At 37.9% G+C, this 26,457-nt stretch overlaps 1 protein-coding gene and 2 long non-coding RNA genes across 3 annotated transcripts; 2 read left to right on the forward strand and 1 right to left on the reverse strand.

Moving 5' to 3' along the window:
• The first annotated feature begins 3,586 nt into the window (after positions 1 to 3,586).
• On the forward strand, positions 3,587 to 14,321 carry LOC110194184 (uncharacterized). The gene is made up of 3 exons (XR_002320656.2): positions 3,587 to 4,056; positions 7,072 to 8,181; positions 12,013 to 14,321. It is a non-coding gene; the product is annotated as an uncharacterized LOC110194184 (long non-coding RNA).
• Positions 8,588 to 15,997, reverse strand: LOC144457082 (uncharacterized). The gene is made up of 3 exons (XR_013486408.1): positions 14,878 to 15,997; positions 13,084 to 13,166; positions 8,588 to 9,152 (listed from the first exon to the last, which is right to left on the reverse strand). It is a non-coding gene; the product is annotated as an uncharacterized LOC144457082 (long non-coding RNA).
• Positions 15,998 to 16,160: 163 nt separating this feature from the next.
• On the forward strand, positions 16,161 to 26,457 carry NDUFA5 (NADH:ubiquinone oxidoreductase subunit A5). Its single transcript, XM_020966365.2, has 5 exons — positions 16,161 to 16,279; positions 16,849 to 16,893; positions 22,207 to 22,323; positions 24,661 to 24,726; positions 25,647 to 26,457. Exons 1-5 carry the CDS (start codon positions 16,259 to 16,261, stop codon positions 25,746 to 25,748), a joined length of 351 nt encoding a protein of 116 aa, XP_020822024.1. The 5' UTR covers positions 16,161 to 16,258; the 3' UTR covers positions 25,749 to 26,457.

Consider the following 26,457-nt stretch of genomic DNA (forward strand, 5'->3'; position numbering starts at 1 on the left):
GAATTTTTGAATCTTAAAGGGACAATTGCATTACTGTTTTCTTTTGGGTCTCTGTATCTACATTTATGCCCCTTTGATTTGTCAATGCTCAGATTAATCCTTCCCATATTTACTTAAAGGGGTGGTCCTGGTTTGGGGGAACTTGATGGAAGCAGGTTTTATGGTTCTTATTAATAGCAGTGAGTGGAGTCATACTATTCCCAGTGTGTGTCCCTTGCATGACCACTGTACAAAGGACACTCTCTAGAACAATTACATTAAAAGAGCTTGTTAGTGAGTCCATAAGACTGATGATATTGGGGAATCAAGGGTGGATGATGGTCAGTCAGGAAGAAGAGGGAAGGTTAAACCCTGATGAAATAGCAAACAGGGAGGCTGCAGAAACTTACCAGTTTTGGCGTGAGAAACTTTCAACTATGAAATGAGAGGGGGGCTCTGTGGGACAAGTGAAATTTTCTCATATGAAATGGAAGCTATGCCCCCAAATTTAGTTAAGGCTTTAGCATTAGCTGGGCCTAAGTTTCATTTTCCTGTAAATCATGTGATTGAGTCATACATCTGTTGCCCACCCCCTCCCTTGTTTTGTAACCACCACCCCAGCCTTATCTTTGCCAAATAAGGCAATCTTCTAGCTCCCAAGCTTAGTTTCTGGGTAGAATGTAAGGTCTCTTACCTCAACCAATGAGGGTAAAGAGATTGAGGTAAACAAGTGGGGGGTAGGGGTTTCTTAGAGTTGTTTGTCTAAGGGTATATAACTGCTTGCTTGCTGCTTGTATCCTGCCTCCCTACTCCAGTCTGCCCTGGGTAGGTGATGCCCAATTCTCACATGAGACTTGCTAGAATAAAACTTCCCTTTCTACTGAAAGAAACCTCTGAATTTTTATTTGGGTAAGTGTTCTCTATCCCACTCAATATCTTTGACTATAGTTTAAGGTAGAAAATGTTCCTATAAGAACTTTACTCTTTGGCACCTCTCCTATTCATCTTTATTAGAAAGTGGGGAAAGTTGATGTGCCATTTTTGTATTAGTGCTTCTGCTAAAAATATTTTAAGTGCTTATTATTTTGAGCCTGAGAAGCAGTGTTGCCTTGTGGACAGAGAGCAGGCCTCAGATCCAAGAAGTCCCACATTGGACTCAGACTGGCTGTGTGACTGTGGACAAGTCACTTAACTTCTCAGTTCTTTAGGCAACTCTCATAAGTTGCAAAGAAGGTGTGCTGCTTTGATAGAAGAAGTTTTAAGGAGATTCCATTTAAAACTAAATGGAATTCATTTTTATGAATGAATGGTTCTCTATAGGACTCAAGTAAGGATTAGGAATTTAAGATGTTTTAGAGTTGAAGGTAATTGAAAAGAAAGATTTATCATTAATCTTTGGGTATTTTCCAGAAATTGTTATATTAGGTTTTTATTTATTTATATATAGACTATTTATGAAGTAGTTTTCAGGATGAAATATTAATAATTAATAAGTAATTCAGGTAAGACTCCATATACCCCAAAGTAGTCTCAAGTTCAATGCTGACCCTCTGTATTTTTGATTTTTCATAGTCGATTTGTGAGAAGCAGCCAAATCATTCTCAGTTTTTGCCCAGAAGTGGATGAATTAAGTTTTAGTGATAAAAATGTATGTATATATGTATGTGTGTACACACATATATCCCATGGCTTCTATTAATTTTCCTCTGTAAAAATTAATGTAAATTTTTATTTAGAAGTCAATTACACATTTTTTTTTTTGCATTCTCTAAAACAGTGCTTTGCACAAACTGGTTGCTCAAAACACCATGGGATATAGGAGCTGGAAAAAATTTTAGGGTTCAGTTGGTCCAACTCCATCATTTTGCCAATAAAAGTAAAATACTGTAAAATACAAAAAAGCCAAGATACATTTGCAATTACAAAACTGGATTAAAAGAAATCATTCTTTTGCTGATTGTGTCAATAGAGTCTTGGAAGAAAAATAACTTTTATTCTTTGAGGCTATGCTTTTGGATAGAGAAGAGAGAATATTTTTCAATGAAAAACTGAAAAGGGTTTCACATACATGTATGTGTGTATATATGTATGTACATATAAAATTCTCTTTAAGACAGACACTCAAAATCTTAAAGGCTCCAGAGGAAGAAAGAATCTTTGGGAAATCTTAAATAAAATCTTCAAGGCTAAGAGACAAAAGAAAGTAACTAAGCCTATTTGAAATGTAAAAGGAGGGCATAGCTTCAGGTAAAATTTCCTGAATAATTAATCATTTAAATCTGGTTAATGAACTCACTCTTTAAGTGATCTTTAAGACTATACTACTAGAGGAGAAAGCAGCTTCATGCAAAATCTCTTTGATAAAAGAACAAAATGGCTGGCAACTAAGGTCTGAAGGAGAAAAGGCATTTGAGATAAAACAAAGGATAAGGGATTCTTATAAATCTTTTGGGTAATCCCCCCAGGGGCCTCTACAACATCCCATTAGGTCTTTAAAGCCATGCTTCTGGAGGAAGAAAAGAGAAAATTTCTGATGGGACAAGAAAGAACAACTTAATTCTTCCCACAGTCCCAGATAAGTTATCAGCAAGGTGAAGTGTAAGGAGTGATAAAACTGAGTCACGGGACATGAATTAAAACCCCCATCTTTGCCACTATCGGCAGGACCTTAAGCAAGTCACTAAACCTAACCCTCCAGAGGGCAATTTCCTCATGTGTCAAATGAGGGGGTTGGATTAGATGGCCTATAAGATCCCTTCCAGCTCTAGCTCTATAGCCCTATGACTTTTCTTGTCAATGCTATAAGCAACAGATCTAGAAATGCATCAAGTGCTGATGAGGATGGCAGCTAGACCCCCAAAATGAAAAACCCTGGACTTTCTCACAAGGCCAAATCTCTGGCCTTTGCCTGAGGCTGTAATCCCATCAACTGGCCTTTCATTGTGGCTACACCTAATCTCCCAATTCTGTTACCCTTAATCTAGCCTAGTTTTTCTTTGTTTTACCTCCCTATGGCCCCCAGCCATTTCCCACTCTCAATCCTAGCTAGGTTCCATTTTCCCTTAGCCAGGAGGTCCAGGTTCCAGGGAGTTCTGTTCATCCCAGCTTATTGGCCACTCCCATTCAGATCTTCCTTAGACCCCTCCTCCAGTCACCCCAAACTACTTGGCCACTCCTGGGTCCCTCCCAGAGTCTTTCTGTATATAAGGTCCACCTTGTCTCCATTAAAATGCTCAGATTCTTATAATCTAGCTCGCTAATTAATGTTCAGACTCCTTAAGAGTCTGCCCAATATAACGGATGTTCTAATAAACCTTGTCTTTGGCTGAAAGAAGGCTTGGGTCCTATTTTTTCTGGCAGGACCTGCATGTTGTGATTTTGGGGTGCTATCACACCTACACGCCTAAACCTCAATAGTGCTGCATCATGGACCTTGGCCTCAAAGTATCCAAACCAGGCTGGATGCCAAGTTCTAGAGAATTCACACAAAGATAGTTGTTTGTTGTTCATCTTTCATTCTTGAAGAGGACCAACGACATAATGAAGGTGTGTAGAGGGCCAGCTTTGGGGAGTTGGAGGGCTTAGGCCAGCACGGGTCTTACCTGCAGCCTGTACTAAGCCTGACAGCTGTGAAACTCAGGATGTCGGCTCACCACCCCCCTGTTCCGTCTCTTGAGAACAGGATGCAGGAAGGGAGGAAACGGATGGGGTACAGGACAGGACGCAGGACAGAATGTAACAGACAAGGTACAAGGAAGGAAATCACTTAATTAGATTTGTACTTTTCATGAATAACAATGTTACTATTGCTTGATCCAGTACTATATAAGCCTGAGCCCTCAGATCAATAAACAGAGTTTGTTCTTCACTGCTCTCACCTGGCCCGTGTTTCTTTCTCTCGTCACACTCTGCCGGCATCAGACCACAGCCGGGGATGCAGGCACTCCTGGCATTTGGCGCCTAGAGAGGGACCTGAAAGGAAGGCTTCCCCCGGCAGGGTGGCCCTGGACAAGGTGGGCTATTTCGCCAACAGCCCTAGAAAAGGAGCTCCGGTCGTCAAGAGAAGACGCTAACAAGGTAGGGCAGTAATTTTCCTATACAGTTTTTTATTTTCACCAGGTTAAACGGGGATTAAAAAGAAACCAGACTGCCGCTTATCGGGGTCTCTTAAAGCGAAAGTGAACATCACAACGAGACTGCAGCTTATTGGGGTCTCAGATTTAAAGTGAAAGCAAACTGCACAGGTGGGAAAGCAAACCGCACAGGCGGGAAAGCAAACCGCACAGGCGGGAAAGCAAACCGCACAGGCGGACAAACAAGACTACGGTCTTTGAGCGTCTTCAAAAGCGAAAGTAAACTTCAGAATGAGACTGCCGCTTTTCGGCTTCTCTGATTTAAAGGGAAAGTAAGCTGCACTGGCTAAGTAGTGTCCTATAAGATAGTTAGCTAATGTGGGGCAGAGCTCGTGGGCAGAACAGAGAGACAGACAATATTATTTGAAAGTGTTTAAATACAGGGGACACAACTAGAATTTTAGCATGCAAATAAGAACATTGTCTTTCTTTAAATTGTCAACTGCATCTTTGACATTTCTATTGAGAACAAACCAAGTGCCATTCTGCTACTGAAATCTCTGCATAAGATACCTGTACTGTCCAACCATTGCATTGCCAAGACTGTACTAATACCAACTTTGATTACACTAGGAAATGCCAGTGCTCAGTCTTAGTGGTGTTGTAATTTTCACATATTTGGTATTTTATTGATTATTGTTTAAAATAATAGTACTATATGAGAACTTATTTATCTTGGAATTATTTTGTATAGAAAATATACTTAGAAAAGTGGTTACCATGCTGCTGTCCTGTTCTTGTTAAAAAGACCCATTTCACAAATATTCAGGACATTGGCAGCTGATCACATTTATAAAGTCAGTGTGTAAGTGAAATTATTACTCCCTCCATAATGTCTTATGGACAAGCAGGAGCTGTGATGTGAAGCTACATTGTATTTCCATTTTATATGTCTCCCTATTTGATTTTATTCAAGTTATAGTACATTCTGAAAAAGTTGGCCTTATGTGTGTCGTTGTGGCATGCAAAGAGTTATGATGACTTCACATTAAATGTTAGAATTTGTAGTCATTATGATATTGGAAATTTTTGTGGTTTTCAAGAGTCTCAAAGAAAATTGTATATTAACATTTTTTTGTCAGCCATCACATTTCCAAACAGTATTTTTAAAAAAACAAAGGTAAATGTGATATGGCAGATGAGCAGACTAACCAAAATCAGTGGTTAAGGGGATTTCATTTTAGATCCTTTTTAATAATCAAAGAAAATGGGACATTTGCCTTGTATACATATAAAAAAAAGTTTTATTGAAGTTAGAGCTAAAATAGCAAACTTAATTTTACAGTTTTGTAGATACATGTCCTTTGCAACCTTCCATTCATTTCAGATCAGTTTGTAAATCAAGAGTTCTATCTTATGGTAATTCTAGAAAAATAAAGCTTGTATCATTTTATCTACAACCACCATTTAGGTAACTTAAAAATTACATTGGAATTCAAAAAAGAGGAAAATTACTTAAGAAGCTAAGTTATATCAATAATTAGAAAACAAATCAACTTGTTTTCTTAATCAGGTGGGGGAAACTTCAAGGGTAGGAGTAAATAAACTCTCTGCTTTAGAAATTTGACATGAGCAGTTTGTATGTTAAACACAGTCTAATGCACTGTATGTATACTAAAATTTCCAGTGAGATGTAGCTTGTAAATTTTCTGAATCAGCTCCTTAGTACTAGTTATAATATAGCTAAAATCTTAATATATTTTACAGTATATAAAAGGCTATAACTTCATAAGTCCTTTTTAACATATCTTTGATAGAACTTTTTGATTTAAAAAATTATTCATTCTGACTTTGTTAGAATATTAATAGCAATATTTTTAGGCTTTCATTTGTCCTGGTGGTTCTTTGGGAGGATTTGCAAGCAAATTAAACAAGTGAAGTGGGAAAGGGGACATTTATTTCTCTTTGAATATTTAGAAATAGATTTTTACCCTTGCCCAACAAAACCGTCTTGAATTCAGTAGATAACTAAAGAAATTCTTTTGCTTTGCTGCAGAGTTCTACTGCCTAACTCCCTCTTGTATTAGAAAATCCAGCATAAATTTGTCATAGCCTGGTCAGTAGTTAAAACAACATTTCAGAGTTGAAAATAATTTTTATTAATTAAATGATTAGGGAATCTTTTTTTAACTACAGATAGGAAACTTAGTTATTTCTGTGTTTTCTGCCAAGAAGCATAACCTTAAACATATTTCTATACATACCTGATTTCTTAGCTACTTAAATTTATGCTGTTCTAAAAACTACTTAATCATATTTAGTTGGCTATTTTTCTACTGAACAATTACACAATGTTAGGGGTCTTATTCTAAAATTCCTTTATTTCATATCAATGTGTGATTCATGTTTTTTAAGTGTAATTACACTGTATGTGTCAGAGTATGTGCAAAAAAAAGTGGGGGAAAGTGAATATCATATGATGACAAGCAGATATTAGGGATTAGTTACATTTTTTAAGAAGGACATAAGCAATACTATTTCTTGTTTTGCTTTAATATTCTTGGCAATCCAAGACACCTCAAGACTGACAATGGTCCCGCCTATACTAGCAGGAATTTTGCACAATTTTGTCTCACCTATAATATCACTCACTCTACTGGCATCCCGTACAATCCTACTGGACAAGCCATTGTTGAAAGGTGCAACAAGGATATTAAAATCCTCCTTGATAAACAGAAAAAGGTGGGAATAGAAAATAGGGTAAGAAGGAGATTGGATCAGATCATATATACCATAAATTTAAAAAGGAGATTGGATCTGGTAATATATACCATAAAATTTTTGACACTAGATGATCAGGGATGTACTACTGAACAAAAACATTTTGCAGGGCAAAAGGACAGGTTGTTAGATGAGCAACCAGATGTCACAGTAATGTGGAAGGATCCAAAGACAGATAATTGGGATGGTCCAGTAAAATTATTAACCTGGGGTCGAGGTTATGCTTGTGTTTTTCCAGAACATGCAGGAGAACCAGTATGGGTTCCCGAGATGAACATCTGCACCTGTCAGCATACTGACCAGAGGGATAGAGACCCTGAGCATCAAAGAAAAAACTGGTCAGAGAGACAAGCAGAGGAGGAAGGTGAGACCAAGAAGACAAAGAGCCAATAATAAGATGCTGACTGTCCTTTTTGCAATGATGACTGTCGCGGATGGCTCCGGGATGGAGTCATGATTACATTGGACTTATATGCTTTACCCCACCTTGGGTTAAACCTGTAACTTGAGCACTATACTTTTGTTTGTGTAACTCCCTATTTGCTTTCTAATACTACCAATGTAACTCCTGATCAAATATTGAATAGGCTTCAGGGTGCTTGGCATTCCAAAAATATAACATGGATGGTATTGATCCTCAAGATATTGTTTATAATCTATTGTACCATATCAAGCAACTTAACACTTTCCAGAATATTTCAAGTTTGCTGTTGCATTTCGTACCCTGATGGGTATTCTTGTTACTCTTGAGTTTTCTCCTGATGTGCATCCCATATTCTCAAGCTAGAACAGAAGAAAGGGGGAGATATAGAGGGCCGGCTTTGGGGAGTTGGAGGGCTTAGGCCAGCCCGGGTCTTACCTGCAGCCTGTACTAAGCCTGACAGCTGCGAAACTCAGGATGTCAGCTCACCACCCCCCTGTTCCGTCTCTTGAGAATGCAGGATGCAGGAAGGGAGGAAACGGATGGGGTACAGGAGAGGACGCAGGAAAGAATGTAACAGACAAGGTACAAGGAAGGAAATCACTTAATTAGATTTGTACTTTTCATGAATAATAATGTTACTATTGCTTGATCCAGTACTATATAAGCCTGAGCCCTCAGATCAATAAACAGAGCTTGTTCTTCACTGCTCTCACCTGGCCCGTGTTTCTTTCTCTCATCACACTCTGCCGGCATCATACCACAGCCGGGGACGCAGGCACTCCCGGCAAAGGTGATGTCTTGACTTGTACCTGAATTTAAGTGAGGCAGAGCTGCACAAAGCTGTCAGCCTCACTCTCTCCTCCAGAGTCATTGAAGTCCAGTGGCAAGACATAAGACAACTGAGAAAGGCCCAGGATGCAGCAGGTAAGAGATTTCAGAGAGAAATGAGTTAAACAACCACTGTTGACCTTTAAAACAGCAGATTAAGAGGCTAGGAAGAGGGGAGGGAGGTGGAACTCTGAATCCTTGATATCCTACTTGCCCTGACCTAGAGTTTTTAGTTAGCTTCCATCCTAGGATTTAAAGTAGGAAGGAATGATAGGAGTTCTTCTACATGGGGTGCTTAACAGTTTTATATATAGTCCAATGAAGTCTGTGGACCCTTTTTCAGAATAAGGTTTTTAAATGAATAAAATAAAACACATATGATTACAAAGGAAACCAATTATGTTGAAATTCAGTGATCAAAATATATACATTAAAAAACAAAACAAAAACACAAGTTCATGGATTCCAGGTTAAGAACTACTTGAGTCCAACCTCAGGCCCAGAGAGATAAAGATAAACAGTGATTAGCTACGAGTAGAAATCTTTCTTTCCATTCTACTTTAAGCTGCCACAGAATAAAATTATTAAAATTTTTATACCATGTCACACACACAAAAGCACGAACCCAGAGAGTCACTGTTAACTCTCAGTACATCCTACAGCAGACCAGAGTTGGTTTTAATGGGGATAAAATGAATTATTTAATTAATATGACTCACTAGAATGGACTCTCCCCTAACATCTGAAAGAAATAAATGTCTGCAACCTGCTTGGTGCCTGACAGGTTGCAAGCTAATTCTGATTAATTCTTATGTATCATCTGTATTCTCCATCGTCTGTGAATCCCCTATTACAACTGGGGAGAAAATAAGAAGGAAAAAGCTAACAGCTCTTCAGGGTAATTCTGAGGGACTAGAAAAGTATTGATTTTGGGGGGCAACTAGGTGGTGTAGTAGATAGAGCTGTGGCCTTGGAGTCAGGAGGACCTGAGTTGAAATCTGGCCTTGGACACATGACACTTACCAGCTGTGTGACCCTGGGCAAGTTGCTTAACCCCGATTGCCTCACTAAAAAAAAGAAAAGAAACATATAGATTTTGAATAGAAGGAAACTGGCAATTGTTTGAAATAATGCAAAAAAGAAACATGTCCAACTTTGTAACTTGTACTATGAGAATTTAGTAGTTAGCACTTTTATAATAGAAATTAAGTTATAGCAGAAATAATGTAGGATTTGGAGTTAGAGGCATAAAGTTCAAATCTTGACTTTGCTACTTAAAACCTATGTGCATAGGCAGACCTTTCACTTCCATGGGCCTCAATTGTTTCATCTGTAAAATGGGGGTGGGGGCAGGGGAAACCTCTAAGGCTCCTCTGTCTCTAAATCAATAATTCTATGATTATATTTTTCTCATAAACAATTTTTTTCTCAAATGATTACTAAAAATCTTCCCACTTTTCTGTCATCGAACTACTTTTATTTTGAAGTTTGTAAAGGTAAAATTAATTACTTATTTGCAGTCTCCCATATATTCAATCAGTAAAATGAATGTAGACCAATATATGAACAACACTTTATAACTCTAAATCACTATGTGAACATAAACTGCTAACACAGGGATAAAATTGGAAGTTAGATTGCTAATATTTAAGAGATTATGCAGTCCCTATACATGATATGACCTCCTCATTGCTAGCAAATACAGGCTGAAACAGATTATTTTGTTTTTATTGTTGTGGCAGCTAGCAACCACTTCTTCACCATCTGTTAACATCTGGCACGTTCTCTGCAGGTCTGCTTGACCAAGAACAACAGTCCCTACTCTTTTTTTCATTTTTTGGGGGCCCAAGAGTTATATATCAATCAATCCATAGGCATTTATTAAATACTCACTTTGTGCCAGGCACTGTGCTACCCAATGGGGATACAAAAAAAGGCAAAAACACCAAAACAACACAAAAACAAATCAGTGTCTTCCCTCAAGGAACTTACATTCTCTCTCTTTTTCTTTTTTTTTTTTTTAGCTTTCTCTGCCCATAACAGATTTATTCAGAACCACTAACTTGAGTTTAGCTGTCACCCATGCACACCTTAACTGTATTAATATTTTTCCTGATGTCCAGGTAAGATTTCAAGAAGTTATGAACCAGTCTTATCACAGCTAACACTTTTTTAAAATGTGCAGTTTCTTTTTTTTTTTTAACATTTAAATTTATTATTTATTTTTAAAACATTTTTTCTTTTTAAATTTTGACTTCCATATTCTCTCTCGCCTTCCCACCCCTCCCCTACCCATTGAGAAGGCAAGCTATAACATTTCAATTATACATGTGAAATCATGTAAAGCATATTTGCATAATAGCCATTTTTAAAAGCAAGAAAAATAAAGAAAGTGAGAAAATTACTCTTCAGTTTGCCCTCAGAGTTCATCAGTTCTCTCTATGGAAGTGGATGGCATTTTTTCATCATGAATCCTTTGGAATTGTCTCGGATCAGTGTTTTGATCAGAGTAAGCAAGCCTTTCACAGTTGATCATCAATACAACACTGCTGTTACTGTGTACAGTCATCCCCTGGTTTTTCTTACTTCACTTTGCATCCGTTCACATAGGTCTTGCCATGTTTTTCTGAAACCATCCCCTTTGTCATTTCTTATATATCACAACAGTATTTCATCACAATCATATGCTGCAACTTGTTCAGCTATTCTTCAATTGATGGACATCCCCTCAATTTCCAGTTCTTTGCTAGCACAAAATGAGGTGCTGTAAATATTTTTGTATGTATAGGTCCTTTTGCTATTCCTTTGATCCCTTTGGAATACAGACTTAATAGTGGTATTGCTTGGTCAAAGAGGAGGAGCTTACATTCTAATGGGACAGGCAACATTTATATCAGGATAAATAGAGTGGAGGGAAAGTAATACAAGTAGGGAATGGCACTAGCTACTGGGTAGACTGGGAAAGGCCTTCTAGAAGAGGTAGTACTTCAGCTGAGTCTTAGAAGAGACCAGATATTCTAACAGGTTGAGTGGGAGAGTTCTCCATTCATGGGGAACAGCCAGTATGACAGCAGGGAAAGGAGATGGAGTACGGTGTGGACGGCAGAAGTAGGACAGTATGATTGGGTCACAGAACGTGTGGAAAGGAATAGAATGCAAGATTTGGAAAGGTAGGTAAAGGCCAGGCTGTGAAGAGCTTGAAATGCCAAACAAAGGGTTTTATATTTGATCCTAGAGTTAATAGGAAGCCACTGGAGTTTACTGAGCAGGGGTATGACATGGTCAGACCTGTGCTTTAGGAAAATTGCTTTATCAGCTGAGTAGAGAATAGACTAGAGTGGGAAGAGACTTGAGGAAGGGAGTACAATTTGAAAACTCTTACAATAATTCAGTTGAGAGGTAATGAGGTCCTAAAGTAGGGCAGTGACTAAGTGAGTGAAGAGAAGGGAACATATATGAGAGATGTTGGAGAGCAATGGTGTCAAACTCAAATAGAAACAGGAGCCATTAAACTGTACATAAAGATCCCTGCAGGCCACATATTAACTTAGAAAACCATACATGTATATATTTATTTTTTTAAAATTAATACATCAACACATTGAAATAAGGAACTACATTTTAATCTGGTTCAGGCTGCATATGAGAGTATTGTGAGCTGTGTATGGTCCATGAACAGTGTGTTTGACACTTCTGAAAGAAATTTTAAAAATCTGGCAACTGATTGGCTATGTGTAAGATGGGGTGAATGAAGGGACTCAAGGAGGATACCAAGATTGTGAACCTAGGCTATTAGAAGGATGGGGTCCCTAGAATAGAGAATTTCAGAAGAAGAAAAGGTTTGGGAGGGTGACTATTCCTATCTTTTGCCATCTTTGCCAATTAAGACAAATAACTCATACTACTTAAACTGTTTACAAAATAAAGGATGAAGACAGCTTGACAAATTTCTTCTATGAGATAAATATGGCACTGGTACCTGAATCAGGAATCAGAGAGAGATACATTAAAGAAAACTACAGATCAATACTCTGGCACTCCAATGGCATGTCATCAACGTGAGTATTTCCTCCAGTGATGTAGATTGCAAGTCATCCATTCTTGTACACTCTGTGCCATTCCTGTGTATGCCCTACTATAATGGCAGGAGCCACCCAATGTGCTAGAAGCTTTCCTCCAGTTCTCTTGATACTATGAGGAATTATAGAATCTATAGGCAACAAGTCATATTAATATCATTAATGAATACTAAAGAAAAAAAATTATCAAAGAAGCTAAAGCAACATACTAATAATTATTCACTATGACCAGGTTGCATTGATAGTCAAAATGCAAGGATAATTCAATATTAAGAAAACCATAAATATCATAAATCACATTAATAATAAATATCAGAATCACAAATTATATCACTAAATACAGAAAATGCTTATAACAATGTCCAAAACAGGACAGGAATAAAAGGATCTATCTAAAATCAAAAGCTAGTAATATTTGTAAAAGGAAAACACTGATTGTTTTCCAGCTAAGATAAGGGTAAAGCAAGGAAGCCCACTGTCTCCACTAAATCTTTCCATGAGTAACTCGATAAAAGTATGATGTCCATAATGTATGTGGCATTTACTCAAATCATAGGATCAAAGATTTAGAGCTGGAAGGGACCACATAGGCCATCTAGTCCAATTTGTTCATTTTACGGTTAAAGAAACTGAGGCCCAGAGAAGTTAAATGACTTGCCCAGTGTCACATAAACAGTAAATGAAATGGGTAGAACTCAAAACTAGATACTCAGACTCCAAATCCTGTGAGCTTTTCTATTGCATAAGCTTAAGAATCAATTTCCCAATAGATAAGTTGTCAAAGGATATAAAAAAGTTCTTTCTTTTTTTTAGCTTGTTTTTCTTCTTTTAAAAACAAGCTAACATAAATAACTAAAAATGTACCGAACTACTGATAATCAAAGAAATGAAAACAAAAGCAACCATTAGGTACGGCTACCGGAGCAAACTGTTGGAGATGTGGCAGGAAGGGCAGGCACATTAATCCACTGCTGGTAGAGCTATGAATTGAATTGACCTTTCCTAAAAAAAAAAAAAAAAGAAAAGTTGGAATTCTGCAAAAAAAAGAAGAAAATTACAAAATTGTTGGCCCAGTGACTACTACTGGGACTGTATGCCAAACAGATCATTGATAGCAAGATGAAGATGTCAAGAAATGTTCATAGCCAGCTTTATTTGTAATAAAAAGCTGGAAATAAAATATGGGGCCAACAATTTAAGAACAGTTAAATAAATTATGGTATATAAATGTAATGAAATATTACTTGTTCATAAAGAATGGAACAAAAAATTCAAAGACACATGTTAAGATTTGTATGAAGTGAAGAAGAGTCAAGAAAGTATAACCAAAAGAACAACGTATACAATGATTACAACATTGTTAATACACTGCAGGGTGGTAACAAAACTCTAGTCAAATGCAATGGTCATTGTTAGTACTTTAGCTCCACCTTTGGAGTATCACCCCCAACTCATATTTGTAGATTGGATCCCCAGAGGGATGTCTACTCCAGGTCTAAGGCACTCTGTGGGTCTATACTAATGTGGCTTATTAGCAACTGATGGGGTGCTTTGGTGCTTGTGTTTGGGTGCTTGTGCTTTTACTTGTACCCCAGTTTCTCCCTAGCCTCAGAAACACTATCCCTGACAGTTTCTCCCCAGCCCAGGGACACTGTGCCTAGCAGTTATTCATGCATGGTCCTCAGTAAGACCCTTATCTCTATCCCTGGTACAGCTACACAGAGCTGGGCTGCTCAGGCCCCAGCCCTCAGATTATGTCTCTGGAAGCCTCCCAATTCCTTAGTAAGTTCCTGTCTTGTAAGAAAGCTTTCCCTTGTTGCAGAACATTCTCTCATCAAGACAGAGAGAGAGGGGTGCCTTGCCCAGCCCAAGGAGTTTTGTCCTTGGCCAGGCCAAGGACTTTTCCTCCTGTCAGACTCCAAAGATCCATACCTCTGTCATCTCCCTCCCTGTCCGGTATACTCCCTGTACTTTCCCATCCGTAGCCCCCAAAGACACCTGCACTTTTGGATTACCTCATCAGTATTCCTGGCATTTCTTTCCCATGCTCTTTTCCATATAAACCCTAGCTGCATTCTCAGTCTCTCACAGAATCCTTAGGAATTTTTGCCCGCTGAAAAGCATAACAATAAATCTTTGCCACCTTGACTTAAAGAATGCTTGAGTCTGTGAATTCATTCCAGATGACCCGTCCTGTACTCTGGTCTTTGAGGAGTCACAACCTCTCAACCTTTTACACCATAACACAACTATCAGTGTGTTCACTTTTAACAGATAATCAGTTGACACAATCAGCTCAAAGCAAAAGCATTTATTAAAATGCATCATGAGAGCTAGAGCCATAACAGCTAGGTAGTACAGTGGATAGAGTGCTGGCCCTGAAGTCAGGAGGATCTGAGTTCAAATTTGGCCTCAGACAATTTACTAGGGGTATGACCCTGGGCAAGTTACCCTGTATGCCTCAATTCCTCATCTGTAAAATGATCTGAAGAAGGAAATGGCAAAACACTATAGTATCTTTGCCAAGAAAACCCCCAATGGGGAGAGTTGGACGCAACTCAACAACACAAAATAATGCCACCATAAAAGTGAAGTATACTCTCCCACAAATACAAATAGCATAAGTGGGAACAGCAGGCACACATACAGAGCAGAGAAATAGAGATGGAGAGGCACATGGATAGGGGACAGAGGTAGCTAAGACAACTCATACCTCTTTTTTCCAAAGTCTTTCTTCATGGTATCCTTATGATATTCTCCCTGGGCATAGCATCTCTTCTGAGCTAGTCTCTGCACTAAGCTCTCCCCATCTGCTGCTTTCTGCAATTCACCGTAACTTTGCAGTAGAACTCTGGATCTCTTTTGGATGGGTGTATCCGAGTGAGCACGTTGTTCAGCTGAATGGGGGAAGAGGAAAATCCCTCCTCCCCCTAGTCCCTGCTACACTCTGGAAGAGACATAAGGAAAAAGGCCACTCCAAAGGTAACTAAGTTTCTATTATTTTCAAGGCACCATCTCCGTTGGCCTATGGCAATAATAAACAGTGAGAAGTGCTTGAATGGAAAAGAACAAAGAAAAGGAATGGAGTGCATAATTTCAATTGGAGTTATGAGGAAATGGGATGTCATAGTCCAGTGCTTGAAATGAGATAAAATGTTACTGCAGTAGTCTTCATGTCCTCACCTCCTATATTGCTTCAAGGGCTTAAAAGAAAATAGTATTACAACCAGAACAATGCACATTTTTCAGAATTCAAAATATCTACTTTTTCATTGTTCAGTTGTGTCTGATGGTTTCTTGGCAAAGATACTGGAGTGGTTTGCCATTTCCTTCTCCACTGTATCCGGATTTTACAGATGAGGAACAGAGGCAAATAGGGATTAAGTGATGCGCCCAGGATCATACAGCTAAGTAAGTGTCAGAGGCCGTATTTGAACTAGGATTTTCCTGAATCCGGGCTGGTGCTCTATCCACTGCACCAGATTTAGAGCTGAAGATCATCTAACCCAATCTCGTTTGACAACTGGGGAAACTGAGCCCAGGGAGGTTAAGGCGCCCAAGGTCACACAAGAAGTCTGATGTCAAATCCAGTGTTTGAATTACTGGTGAATATACACAAATATTATTACTGAGTTTACAAACCAGCTAAAGTTCGTACAGCTAACCGGTTACAATTTCAGGCTGTCTATCTTGCTGCCTGCTGAGTTCTTTTTAACTTCTGTAACTGAAGCAGGTCAAGGGCATTGTTAACAAAATAACAGCAAAGCGAAGAAGACTTGGGGAATTTCACACACATGCGCATCTACCCCTTTCTTTTAAGCTCTGCGACGTCACCTCACGATCTTTGTACGCATGCGCCTCTCTCTAGACTAGGTGCTCTGGGAATCAGAGCGCGTGCGTCCAGCTTCTATCCAGGCCCCAAACCTTTTATGGAGTGGGAGGTTACTTCCTCTCGGTCCTTCCACTCCGGCCTGTAGTTTAAGCTCGGTTGCTACGGGCGACCGTAGGCTCTGGATTCTCGGTAGTGGATTCAACGGGTCTGAGAGCAGTACCTTCCCAGGGTGCTGCGCGGCGACGCCTGCTGCTTTGCTGTCATGGCCGGGGTGCTGAAGAAGGTGAGGGGGCCCTTTGGAGGTCAGACGGGGCGCAGACCGTGATCGGGCGGATGGCCCCGGGGGGTCGAGACTGCGGGGCGGGGATGGATCGCGGAGTGGCTCCGTGTCTTCTCTGGAGGCCACGAGAGGCTCCCTCAGACTCTCGGCGCCGGGCAGGCTTGGCTGAGAGCTCGCTGAGGTCCTGCGGGGCCGCGGGCGCCCCTGCGGACCTGATCCTCTCCCGTTCCCGTTCCCTTATATTTCTCCTTTCCCCTCCCCCTTCCTCTCTCTCCTCCCCACTGCCTTCTCTCTTTTACTCCTCGACCTTCTCCCTTTTCTCCCTCCTCCCTTTCTACCCCTCTTTCTAACTCCCACTTTCTCTCTCTCTCTCTTAACGTTGCTCTTCTCCCTCCTCTCTTTCCACTCCCCCTTCTCCCTTTTCTTCCTCTCCTTTCACCCTCCTTCTATCCTCCTTTTTCTCCCTCCTCACCTTTCTTCTTCCTTCTCCACTCTCCTCCTCCTCTTCCCTTTCTCCTTCCCCCTCTCCTCGTAGATTAACCGGGAATGACCAGAGTGTTTTATTTTTGTAGACCACAGGTCTTGTCGGACTGGCAGTATGTGCCACCCCACGGGAGGTACGTATCAGTTTTCTCTATGTATTTCCCATCCCTCAAGTAGAAGTAAGCCCTTGTGGCCTTGCATGTGTGAGGAGCCTTGCTGCAGTCACCATAGGACACTCATGGTAGTTGCCTGGGCCAGCCCCTGGGGAAGCCTCCCTGGTTCCAATCATTCTAACTCAGACATGTAGTTGCAGCTGAAGCACTGAATGATTTTAATCCTTTAAAGTGATGGAGTCTTGAGACTTAGGTTCAAATTTTGGATTTGAGTCTTTCTAAATGGGTTACTTTGTGGGAGTCGATTAACCTTTCTGAATCTTTGTTTTCACATCTTGCGTTATCTACCTCCCAGTATTGTTGGGATGAAAGTACTTATAAATTTATTGGATAATTATGTTGTTGACTTTACTAATAATAGTCTGTTCATTGAATGATATAAACTATTCTAGTTCCTGTCTTTGTTCCTAAAGATAAAATTTTAAAACAATTTATACCAGAGAACATAAGAATTTTAAAAAATGGACTTGAAATATTTTTATTTATTCCAACAGATTGTTTATTGTCTTAATTATTCAACAAATACTTATCAAACACAATGCATTGTGTAGTACTTTAAGGTTTTCAGAGTACTTTCCTCAAATGCCATCCCTTTTATAGATGAAGAAATTGAGATTCTCAGAGATTGTGACTTGCTATTGTTTATAAGTGCCTGAGAAGCAGGATTTCAACTCACTTTCTTTTACTCCAAGTCTAGAATTCCGTGTACTAGGCCATAATGCTTGTGTACTTTTTGAGCACTGGAAAGCACTTTTTGTTGTTGTTTGGTCATTTCAATTATGTCCAATTCTTTTCCTCACCTTTTGGGGGTTTTTTGGGCTCAGATACTGGAGTGCTTTGCCATTTCCCTCTCCAGCTTTTTACAGATGAGGAAACTGAGGCATACAGGGTTAAATGAGTTGCCCAGGGTCACACAACCAGTGAGTGTCTGAGGCTGGATTTGAATTCAGGAAGATGAGTCTTTTTGACTCCAGGCCAGATAATCCGGCCTAGCTGCCCTAGAAAGCACTTAGGGAAAGATAGATTAATACTAAGATTTAGCCCTGGCTTAATGGAGGTCACAGTCAAGTAGGGGTATCAAACACATCCACAAAAAATGATACAAAATGACACAAAAATTCAAAGAGATGGTAAAAGCCAAGTGCTAATCAGAGTCTGAAGGAAGAAAGAATATTATTGACTAGGGAGGATGAGAGAAACCTTCTTCTGATGAAATTTTAATTGTACCTTAAAAAACATTGGATTTCAAAAGGCAGAGGATAAGCGGGAAGGGATAGAGTTAAGAGGGTTTTCCAGGTATTGGGAACAACATGAACAAAGGCACAGATGTGGGATATAATGGGATGTGCTTAAGGACTTCGGAAGTAGTTCAGTTTGACTGGACTATGACACATATAGAAAGGAGTTATATAAGATGAGTACCGAAAATAGATTAATTGGTAGATAATGGAGAATATTGAAAGGTTTTAAGCAAAAAAAAGTTATTAAGTTTGTACCTAAAGGAAGCTAATTTGGCAAAAGTTGGATTAAAGTAGGAAAAGTGGAGCTGGGAAGACTTATTAGGATGCTATTTCTGTAATTCATTCTTAACAACTGTTTGGATGTTTGAGAAAGGGAAAAATCAAACATACAGTTGAAATTTCAAACATAAGTAACTGGTGACCTCTAACAGAAATGGGGAGTTAGAAGGGGAGAGCATATTGAATGGGAAAATAATGTGATTTTGGACATATTGAGATGCTGTGAAACATCTGAAGGAGATGTTTTTATAGGGTTCTAGGTTCAGCAGAAAGGGTATCATATATATGGAGATATAAATTTGAGAGTCATTTGTGATAATACCAGTTGACATATAATGCATTAAAGCTTGCAGTTCATCTTACATAACATTCTTATTTGAGCCCCACAATGACCCTGAAAGATAACATTATGAGGGAGCTAAAGTGACTTGTCTGTGCTCACACAGCTAGTAAATATTAGAACTTGTATATTCCTGACACCAAGTCCAGCATTCCATGCATGGGTGCCCTTCCACCTCTCAAGGCAGTGTGGAGACGACCGTTGAAACCAAGAGAATTAATGAGATTTCCAAGGGAGAATATATCTTGATCCTCTGAGCTACTGGTACCTTCTTTCCCAAAACTTGTGTTCATTGTGTGTGTGTGTGTGTGTGTGTGTGTGTGTGTGTGTGTGTAATGAATATATGTGTATACTTCATGTGCTTACATATGTACATGTTGTCATCCTGTTAGAATGTGAGCTCTTTAAGTGCAGACACTTTTGCTTTTGTCTTTGTACGCCATGAATTTAGCTCAGCTCCTCACACTGGGATCTTTTGCTTACTGATTGATTGAAAGGAGAAAGAAATGTTAATTGATTGATTAATGGATGAAGGAAGAGAGGGCCAAGAACAGAACCTCTGAGGTCAGGAAAGAGGAGCTAATGAAGATAAAGTAATGAAATGCAAAATTCAGTGTGTTTTTTCTAAATCCAAGAGAAGAGAATGTATAAAGAAGGGGAAGGGTGTCGAAAGCTGCAGAATTGGAGGATAAGAATTAAGAAAGACTTTTGATTTGGAAAATTAGGACATTATTGATGATCTTTGGAAAGCAGATTCAGTACAGTGGTATGGAAGCAGATTATGTAGGTATCATAGACTACTTTTTTGGAGAAGTTTGCCTCTGAATGACAAAGAGATGGGATAAGGTAGAGGAGAGGCCTTTTTTTTCCCCTTTAAAGATGAAAGAAAGAACATGTTTGGGGAGATGGGAATGAGACACTGGAGAAGAAGAGATTGAAGATTCATGAGACAGAGGATAATTGGTGGAGCAAAATATTGGAGACAGGGATGGTATCAAAGGTACAAGTTAATCTTGGAAAACAATAGGGATGCCTCATTCTCTGAAGCAAAGCTATTTAGAAACATAGAGATTTTAGGGTATGAAGAGAATGTGTTCTGAGTCAGATATAGTTCACAGGCTCAGGATTGGTTTGCAATAAAACATTTATGGACCATAAAATAAAGTAAAAATAAATTGACACCTACCAAGATAAAATGATGTAATTTGCTAAAAGTACATTCGTATTCCTCTCTGTTCCTTTTCATTCATCAGAGCAGCAATGCTGGGTCAGAAAGATGAGCTGAATGAAAATGGGAATTCTCTCAAACCTCAGGAATACCAGCTCCCCAAAGGCTCCCCACATGGACTTTTAATATCCATATTCTCTAGATCAACAAAGTTTCGAAGAGGAGGGCCTTCTTTCTTCCTTGAAGAGAAACCACATTTGCAACCAAGTGGGAGTCATGCCAGGAATTCAGGGGTGGTTTAATATAAGGAAAATTATTAACATAATTGATCATCTCAATAACAAAAGCAACAAAAATCATACAATTATATCAGTAGATGCAGAAAAGCTTTTAACAAAATGCAAGACTCATGCCTATTAAAAACACTTGAAAGCATGGGTATAAATGGATTTTTCCTTAAAATGATAAGAAGCATCTACCTAAAACCATCAGCAAGCATTATTTGTAATGGGGATAAGCTAGAAGCCTTCCTAGTAAGATCAGGAGGGAAACAAGTATGCCCATTATCACCAGTATTATTCAATATTGTATTAGAAATACTAGCAGTAGTAATAAGAGAAGAAAAAGAAATTGAAAGAATCAGAGTAGGCAGTGAGGTAATAAAACTGTTTTTGTAGACAATATGGTGATATACTTGGAAAATCCTAGAGATTCAACTAAAAAGTTAGTTGAAACAATTATTTTAGCAAAGTAGAAGGATATAAAATAAACCCGTATAAATCATCAGCATTTCTATTTATCACTACCAAAACTCTGTAAGAAGAGATGGTAAGAAACATTTGAGGGGCAGTTAGGTGGCGCAGTGGATAGAACACCAGCCCTGAGGTTAGGAGGACCTGAGTTCAAATCCGGCCTGAGACTAAACACTTGACACTAGCTGTGTGACCTTGAGCAAGTCACTTAACCCCAATTGCCTTAAAAAAGAGAGAGAGAGAGAGAGAGAGAGAGACTCCATTTAAAATAGCCATGGACAGTTAAACTGTAGACAGGTAAAATACCTGGGAGTATACCTGTGAAGACAAACCCAGGAATTACGTGAACATAATTACAAAACATTTTTTATACAAATAAAGTCAGATTTAATATTATTTGTTCATGGGTGGGCAGAGCCCATCATAAGAAGAATGACAATTCTACCTAAACTCATCTACTTATTCAATGACATCCCAATTAAACTACCAAAAAAATTATTGTACTGAGCTGAAAAAATAGTAACAAAATTCATTTAGAAGAACATAAGGTCAACAATATCAAAGGAATTAGTTTAAAAATGTCAAGGAAGAAAGTTTAGCAATGCTAATAGTTTATAAGGCAGAAGCTATCAAAATTATCTGGTACTGGCTAAGAAATAGAAAGGCAGATCAGTGGAACAGGGTATGTCTATACAATACACAATAGTAAATCATATTAACCTTGTTTTTGACAAATGTAAAGATGTTTATGAATAAACAAGAAATAAAGAGCACTGAGGGATATAAAATAGATAGTTTTGATTAGATTAAATTGAAAAGTTTTTGTGTAAATAAAACCAGTGTAGCCAAGATTAGAATTAGGATTTGAAAATTGAGAAAAAAAATTTGTAGGTAGTTCCTCAGATAAAGGTCATATATCTTAAATATATAGCAACATTTGTCAAATGTATAAGGATATGAGTCATCCTCCAGTCGATAAATAGTCGAAGGATATGAATAGGCAGTTTTTAGATGAAAAAATCAAAGCTATAGTCTTATAAAATATATTCTTAATCATTGATCAGAGACATGCAGATTAAAACGACTGAGATATCTCATACCTATCAGATTGGCTAAAATGATAGAAGGGGAAGATGACAAATGTTGGAGGGGATGTGAAGAAATTGAGACACTAATACACTGTTGGTGGATCAGTATCCAGCCATTTTGGAGAGCAGTCTGGAATTACGCCAAAGGAATTATAAAACTGGCTACATCCTTTGACCCAGCAATACCACTATTAGGTCTTTCCCACCTACCAAGATAAAATGATGTAATTTGCTAAAAGTACATTCGTATTCCTCTCTGTTCCTTTTCATTCATCAGAGCAGCAATGCTGGGTCAGAAAGATGAGCTGTTGTTATTATTAATAATTTCAGTATTTTTTTTTAAAAGTATTGCCCATAGTTTTAAATAATATTTTAAATTTACAAATTTATGCAACTGTCTTTTCAGCGGCTAAAATTATTATATTCAAAGATTCTTGATATTCTTCAGTTGATGCCCTCAAATGCGGCCTATAGAAAGTACACAGAACAGATTACAAATGAAAGGCTGAATATGGTAAAAGAGGTAAGTAGCTGGTCTCTTTTATTCCATCAAGTTTGTGGTGCCTAGTGCAGTCTGTGAGCAAAAATTATGTTTATTCTCCTTCCTTATCCATTGTCACTTTTTCTCTCATTCCTGCACTCATCTGTTGCTTAGGAGTCTCCCTAGCACTTCGATTATTGTCCCTATTCTTCTATTTCTGTTTGTTACTATTTGTCCTTTTCTTTACTTTCTTATTTTCTTTTTTCCCTACGCTGTACAATTTGTCCTCCCTCTAAGTTTTCTCTGTAAACATACTCCTGGAAGGTGCACGATAAAAGAATGCAGGTAGAAAATATTTTAAATACTTTTGTTGCTGATAGAAAATTTTGCCAAAATGTGTTATCCTTTTTTTCTGAGAGGTTTGACTTTGAACCTGCCTAATGTAATATTGTGCACACAAGGTGTCCAGTATTTTGGTATTGAATTGGAATATAGTTACCTAGAATTTCTTAGCTAGAAAACCTATGAGAAATGAGTCACAGAATTTCAGAGATGGAAGAAGGACCTCAGTAGTCACCTATTCCAGTCCATATCTTAAAAAAAAAAATCCCTTTACAACATACCATGGATTTAATTACCATCTCTTTGCCAGTGATTCTCAAATCTGCCTATCCTGACCCAGTTTCTCTGGTGAACTCTAGTCTTTCATCTCCAGTTGCCTTTCAGACATCTTGAACTGGTTGTTCAGTAGATCTTAAACTCAGTATGTCCAAAACAAAATTCATTATCTTTCCTCCTAAACTTCCTTATTACTGTTAAGGGCAATACTATCCTCCCAGCCTCTCAGGCACTCAATCTAGGAGTCATCCTGGATTCCTCACTACGTCTCATCCTCCATATCCAAGTTGTTGCCAAGGCCTGTCAGTTTCACCTTTGCAATATCTCTTGTATATGCCCTCTTCTCTCCTCTGACATTGCCATGACTGGTGTAGACCCTCATCACCTCACGCCTGTTCTCTTGTAATAGCCTGTTGGTGGGTCTGCCTGCCTCAGGTCTCTCCCCACTCTAATCCATCCTCCATTCAGCCACTAAAGTGATTTTCCTAAAATGCAGGTCTGATCATGTCACATATCCCCATTCCCCCAACTCAGTAAACTCCAGTAGCTCCCTGTTGCCTCCAGGTTCAAATGCAAAGTGCTCTGGTTGACATTCAGAGCCCTTCATAAACTAGCTACCTTCTCTCTTTTCAGTCTTCTTACACCTTATTTCCAATACATACTCTTTGATTCAGTGACACTAGCCTCCTGTTCCATAAATGAGATTCTCCATCTCCCAGGCCTGGGCTGTTCCCCATATTTGGAGCCTGACTTCTCTGGGTCCCTTTATCTATTTGCAACTTCCTCTCTTTGTTTTTACCACCTGTTACTAAAACATGGCACCTATCGGTTTATGTTTCACTAAAATCTACAGATCTTTTCCAGAAGAACTGTTATCTTTGCTATATCTTCCCTGTCCTTGGTTTTTCAATATTTTTAATCCAAAGTGTAAAACTATATTTATCCCTACTAAATCTCAGTTCACTCGATTTAGACCAGAACTCTTATCTAAGAATCATTTTAGAGACTTAACTGCCATTCCAATGTGTTAGCTATTCTCAGCTTTATGTCATCTCTACATTTACTAAAGATATAATCTAGGCCTTTATTCAAATCATTGATCAAAAGGATAGCACAAAGACAAGCACAGGTCTCTGGGGAATTCTACTAAATATCTTCCAAGGATGTCACAAAAACACAGGATTTAGAGGTGGATGAGACCTTAGTTGTTATTCAGTCCAGCTTCTCTTTTAACATATCAGAAATTGAGGCCCAAAGAAGTGGTCACTTGCTTGGGATTACACAGGTAATCCAAATTCTCTAATTTAAAATTCATTGTCCTTTCCATCCTAACATTATATTATACTAGAATATTTCTTGGAATCTCTCTGAAAAGTTTGTTATGAACTATGCCAATCTTTTCAACAGAAGAATGAATTATTTCTAATGATAGAAGTGAGATCCTTAACATTTTTATTTCAGAAATATAAAATGCAGTTTCCCAGTTCTGTCATGTGTGTGTTAGCATGTCATCTTAAAACATATCAGGTATTTTAATTATGAGAAAATTCACTGAAATAGTAGAGAGAATAAGGGATTCCAGTAGGTGTTTGATTAGATACTTTGAAGAGCTTATTTGGTCAGATCCTGAAAGATTTAAGTAGTGTAATTGTAATGAATGTTTTTTAAATGTAAATTTTTCTAATGTATGATTTTTCAGATATTTAAATATTAGGTCTCAACATGTAAAATCATACTTTTGCCTTTTATTTGATATTATAGGAAACAGATCTTCAGAAACTAGAGGATAAGCTTCAGGCTGGCCAGCTAGAAGAGGTGATTCTTCAGGTAAGGATGACCAAAACTACTTGAATACTTAAAATATTTGAATACTTAAAATGCTGAGTATTTATTTGCCTTAGTGGTTGGGAAGGGAAGAGACGAAATGACTCACTAAGAAAGCTAAAACAAAGTTATGTACTGTATATTTGAGTGTAGGGTAGATGAAAGTTTTGCCTTCTGTTATTGGTGTTTTTTCTCTTTCTGGGGTCAAAGGTGAGATGTGAAGTTGATTTTTCAGATGAAAAAACAAAGATATCATATTATAACGCAAAATTTTAGCTCACCTTAACCTGGAAAGAAAACGAGCATTTTTTTGATCTTTATGTATGTTGCTAAAGTCTTCAAAGCCTGGCTGCATTTTTGCAGCTGTAGACATAAGTGGGATGTGTTGCATCTTCTGGGTTGGCCAAGGAAATGCTAGATTTCTGAATCCCAGTTGATTGAGGTGTCAGTGTAGATTTTGTTCATTGAAAATGAGTTTCATTGTTAGAGGAAAGTGATGAAAAAGTAAGAGAGCTGAATTTTATTTTAATTATCTCACTTTATATTCTTAATTTTTAATAGGGTGTCACTGTATACAATAAGCTGAATAAGAAAACAGTTTTAAAACAGAAGACTTATTTGGAAAATTTTGCTTTTAGCTAAATTCAGGAATGCTATAAACATTGCAGGTTTTAGAAGGTACCTTTTTTATTTGCTCAGGTTGGCCTAAAGTATTTTGATGTATTTAGTAGTTCATTATCTAATGTTAGAAGATGATTCAGGTAAGAGCTTGGACTTGATGCCATCTTCTGGCTTTTAACATTTTCTGACTCATCTGAAAGGTGGTAACTAGAGCAATTGAAATAGAATTTATTAATAGTAATAAATGTAAATTGAACAGTATGTTCAAAATGTCACCTTTTCTCCCCTTATTTTATTAATAGGCTGAAAATGAATTATCACTGGCAAGAAAAATGTTGACATGGAAACCCTGGGAGCCATTAGTGGAAGAACCGCCAGCCAACCAGTGGAAATGGCCATTATAATAAATGTTAAATATCTATGATATATAATTTTTTAAAATCATTAAACATCTGTTTAAATACTATTAAAATATTTTTGAATTATTGGAACTTTATTAATGGGAAAACTGAAACAAGGTAGTTAGGGACAAAAAATTAGTAAAGGATTAATGCATGATAGGGATGGACCATGGTCATTTTAATCTGAAAAGCATTTATTCATAAAACAGATTATTTTAAAAACCCTTAAAGAAAGTAATTTGTTAAATCTAATCAGAAACTTTTTTTAAAAAATCTTCAATCCAAGAACAAAGAAAGCGACAGAGACTAATAATCTAAAGCATGAGAAACAATCAGAAATTGAAGTATAATCTGGGTAGGTTTATGGAAGACTTCCTTTAGTATTTTTCAGCATTTAGTTTAAAAGTTTGTGCTAAGTTATGTTAATTTCTAGGAAAGAACTGAATAAGGTGGTATGCTTGAATTTTAATTGAACACTTTTAAAATGTTGAACTGGTGTATGGAAAGCACCTAATTAGCTGAGATTCTAAAACTTATTAATTGAATGTTTTTATATGCTTGCATGGATTTTTCCACATTCTGAAAGTAACATGAGATTTTCAAATTCAGGTTGACCTGCTTGGCTTTGAGTGTATGTATTTAGTGACAAAAAATCTAAATTTAATGTGTACAATTTGGTTCTTATGTATATTAAACAGAAATGTTTGCTGAA

The sequence above is a fragment of the Phascolarctos cinereus genome, unplaced genomic scaffold (genome assembly GCF_003287225.1).
Source record: "Phascolarctos cinereus isolate Bilbo 61053 unplaced genomic scaffold, phaCin_HiC Scaffold_1;HRSCAF=81, whole genome shotgun sequence".
In the NCBI taxonomy this organism is placed as follows: domain Eukaryota; kingdom Metazoa; phylum Chordata; class Mammalia; order Diprotodontia; family Phascolarctidae; genus Phascolarctos; species Phascolarctos cinereus.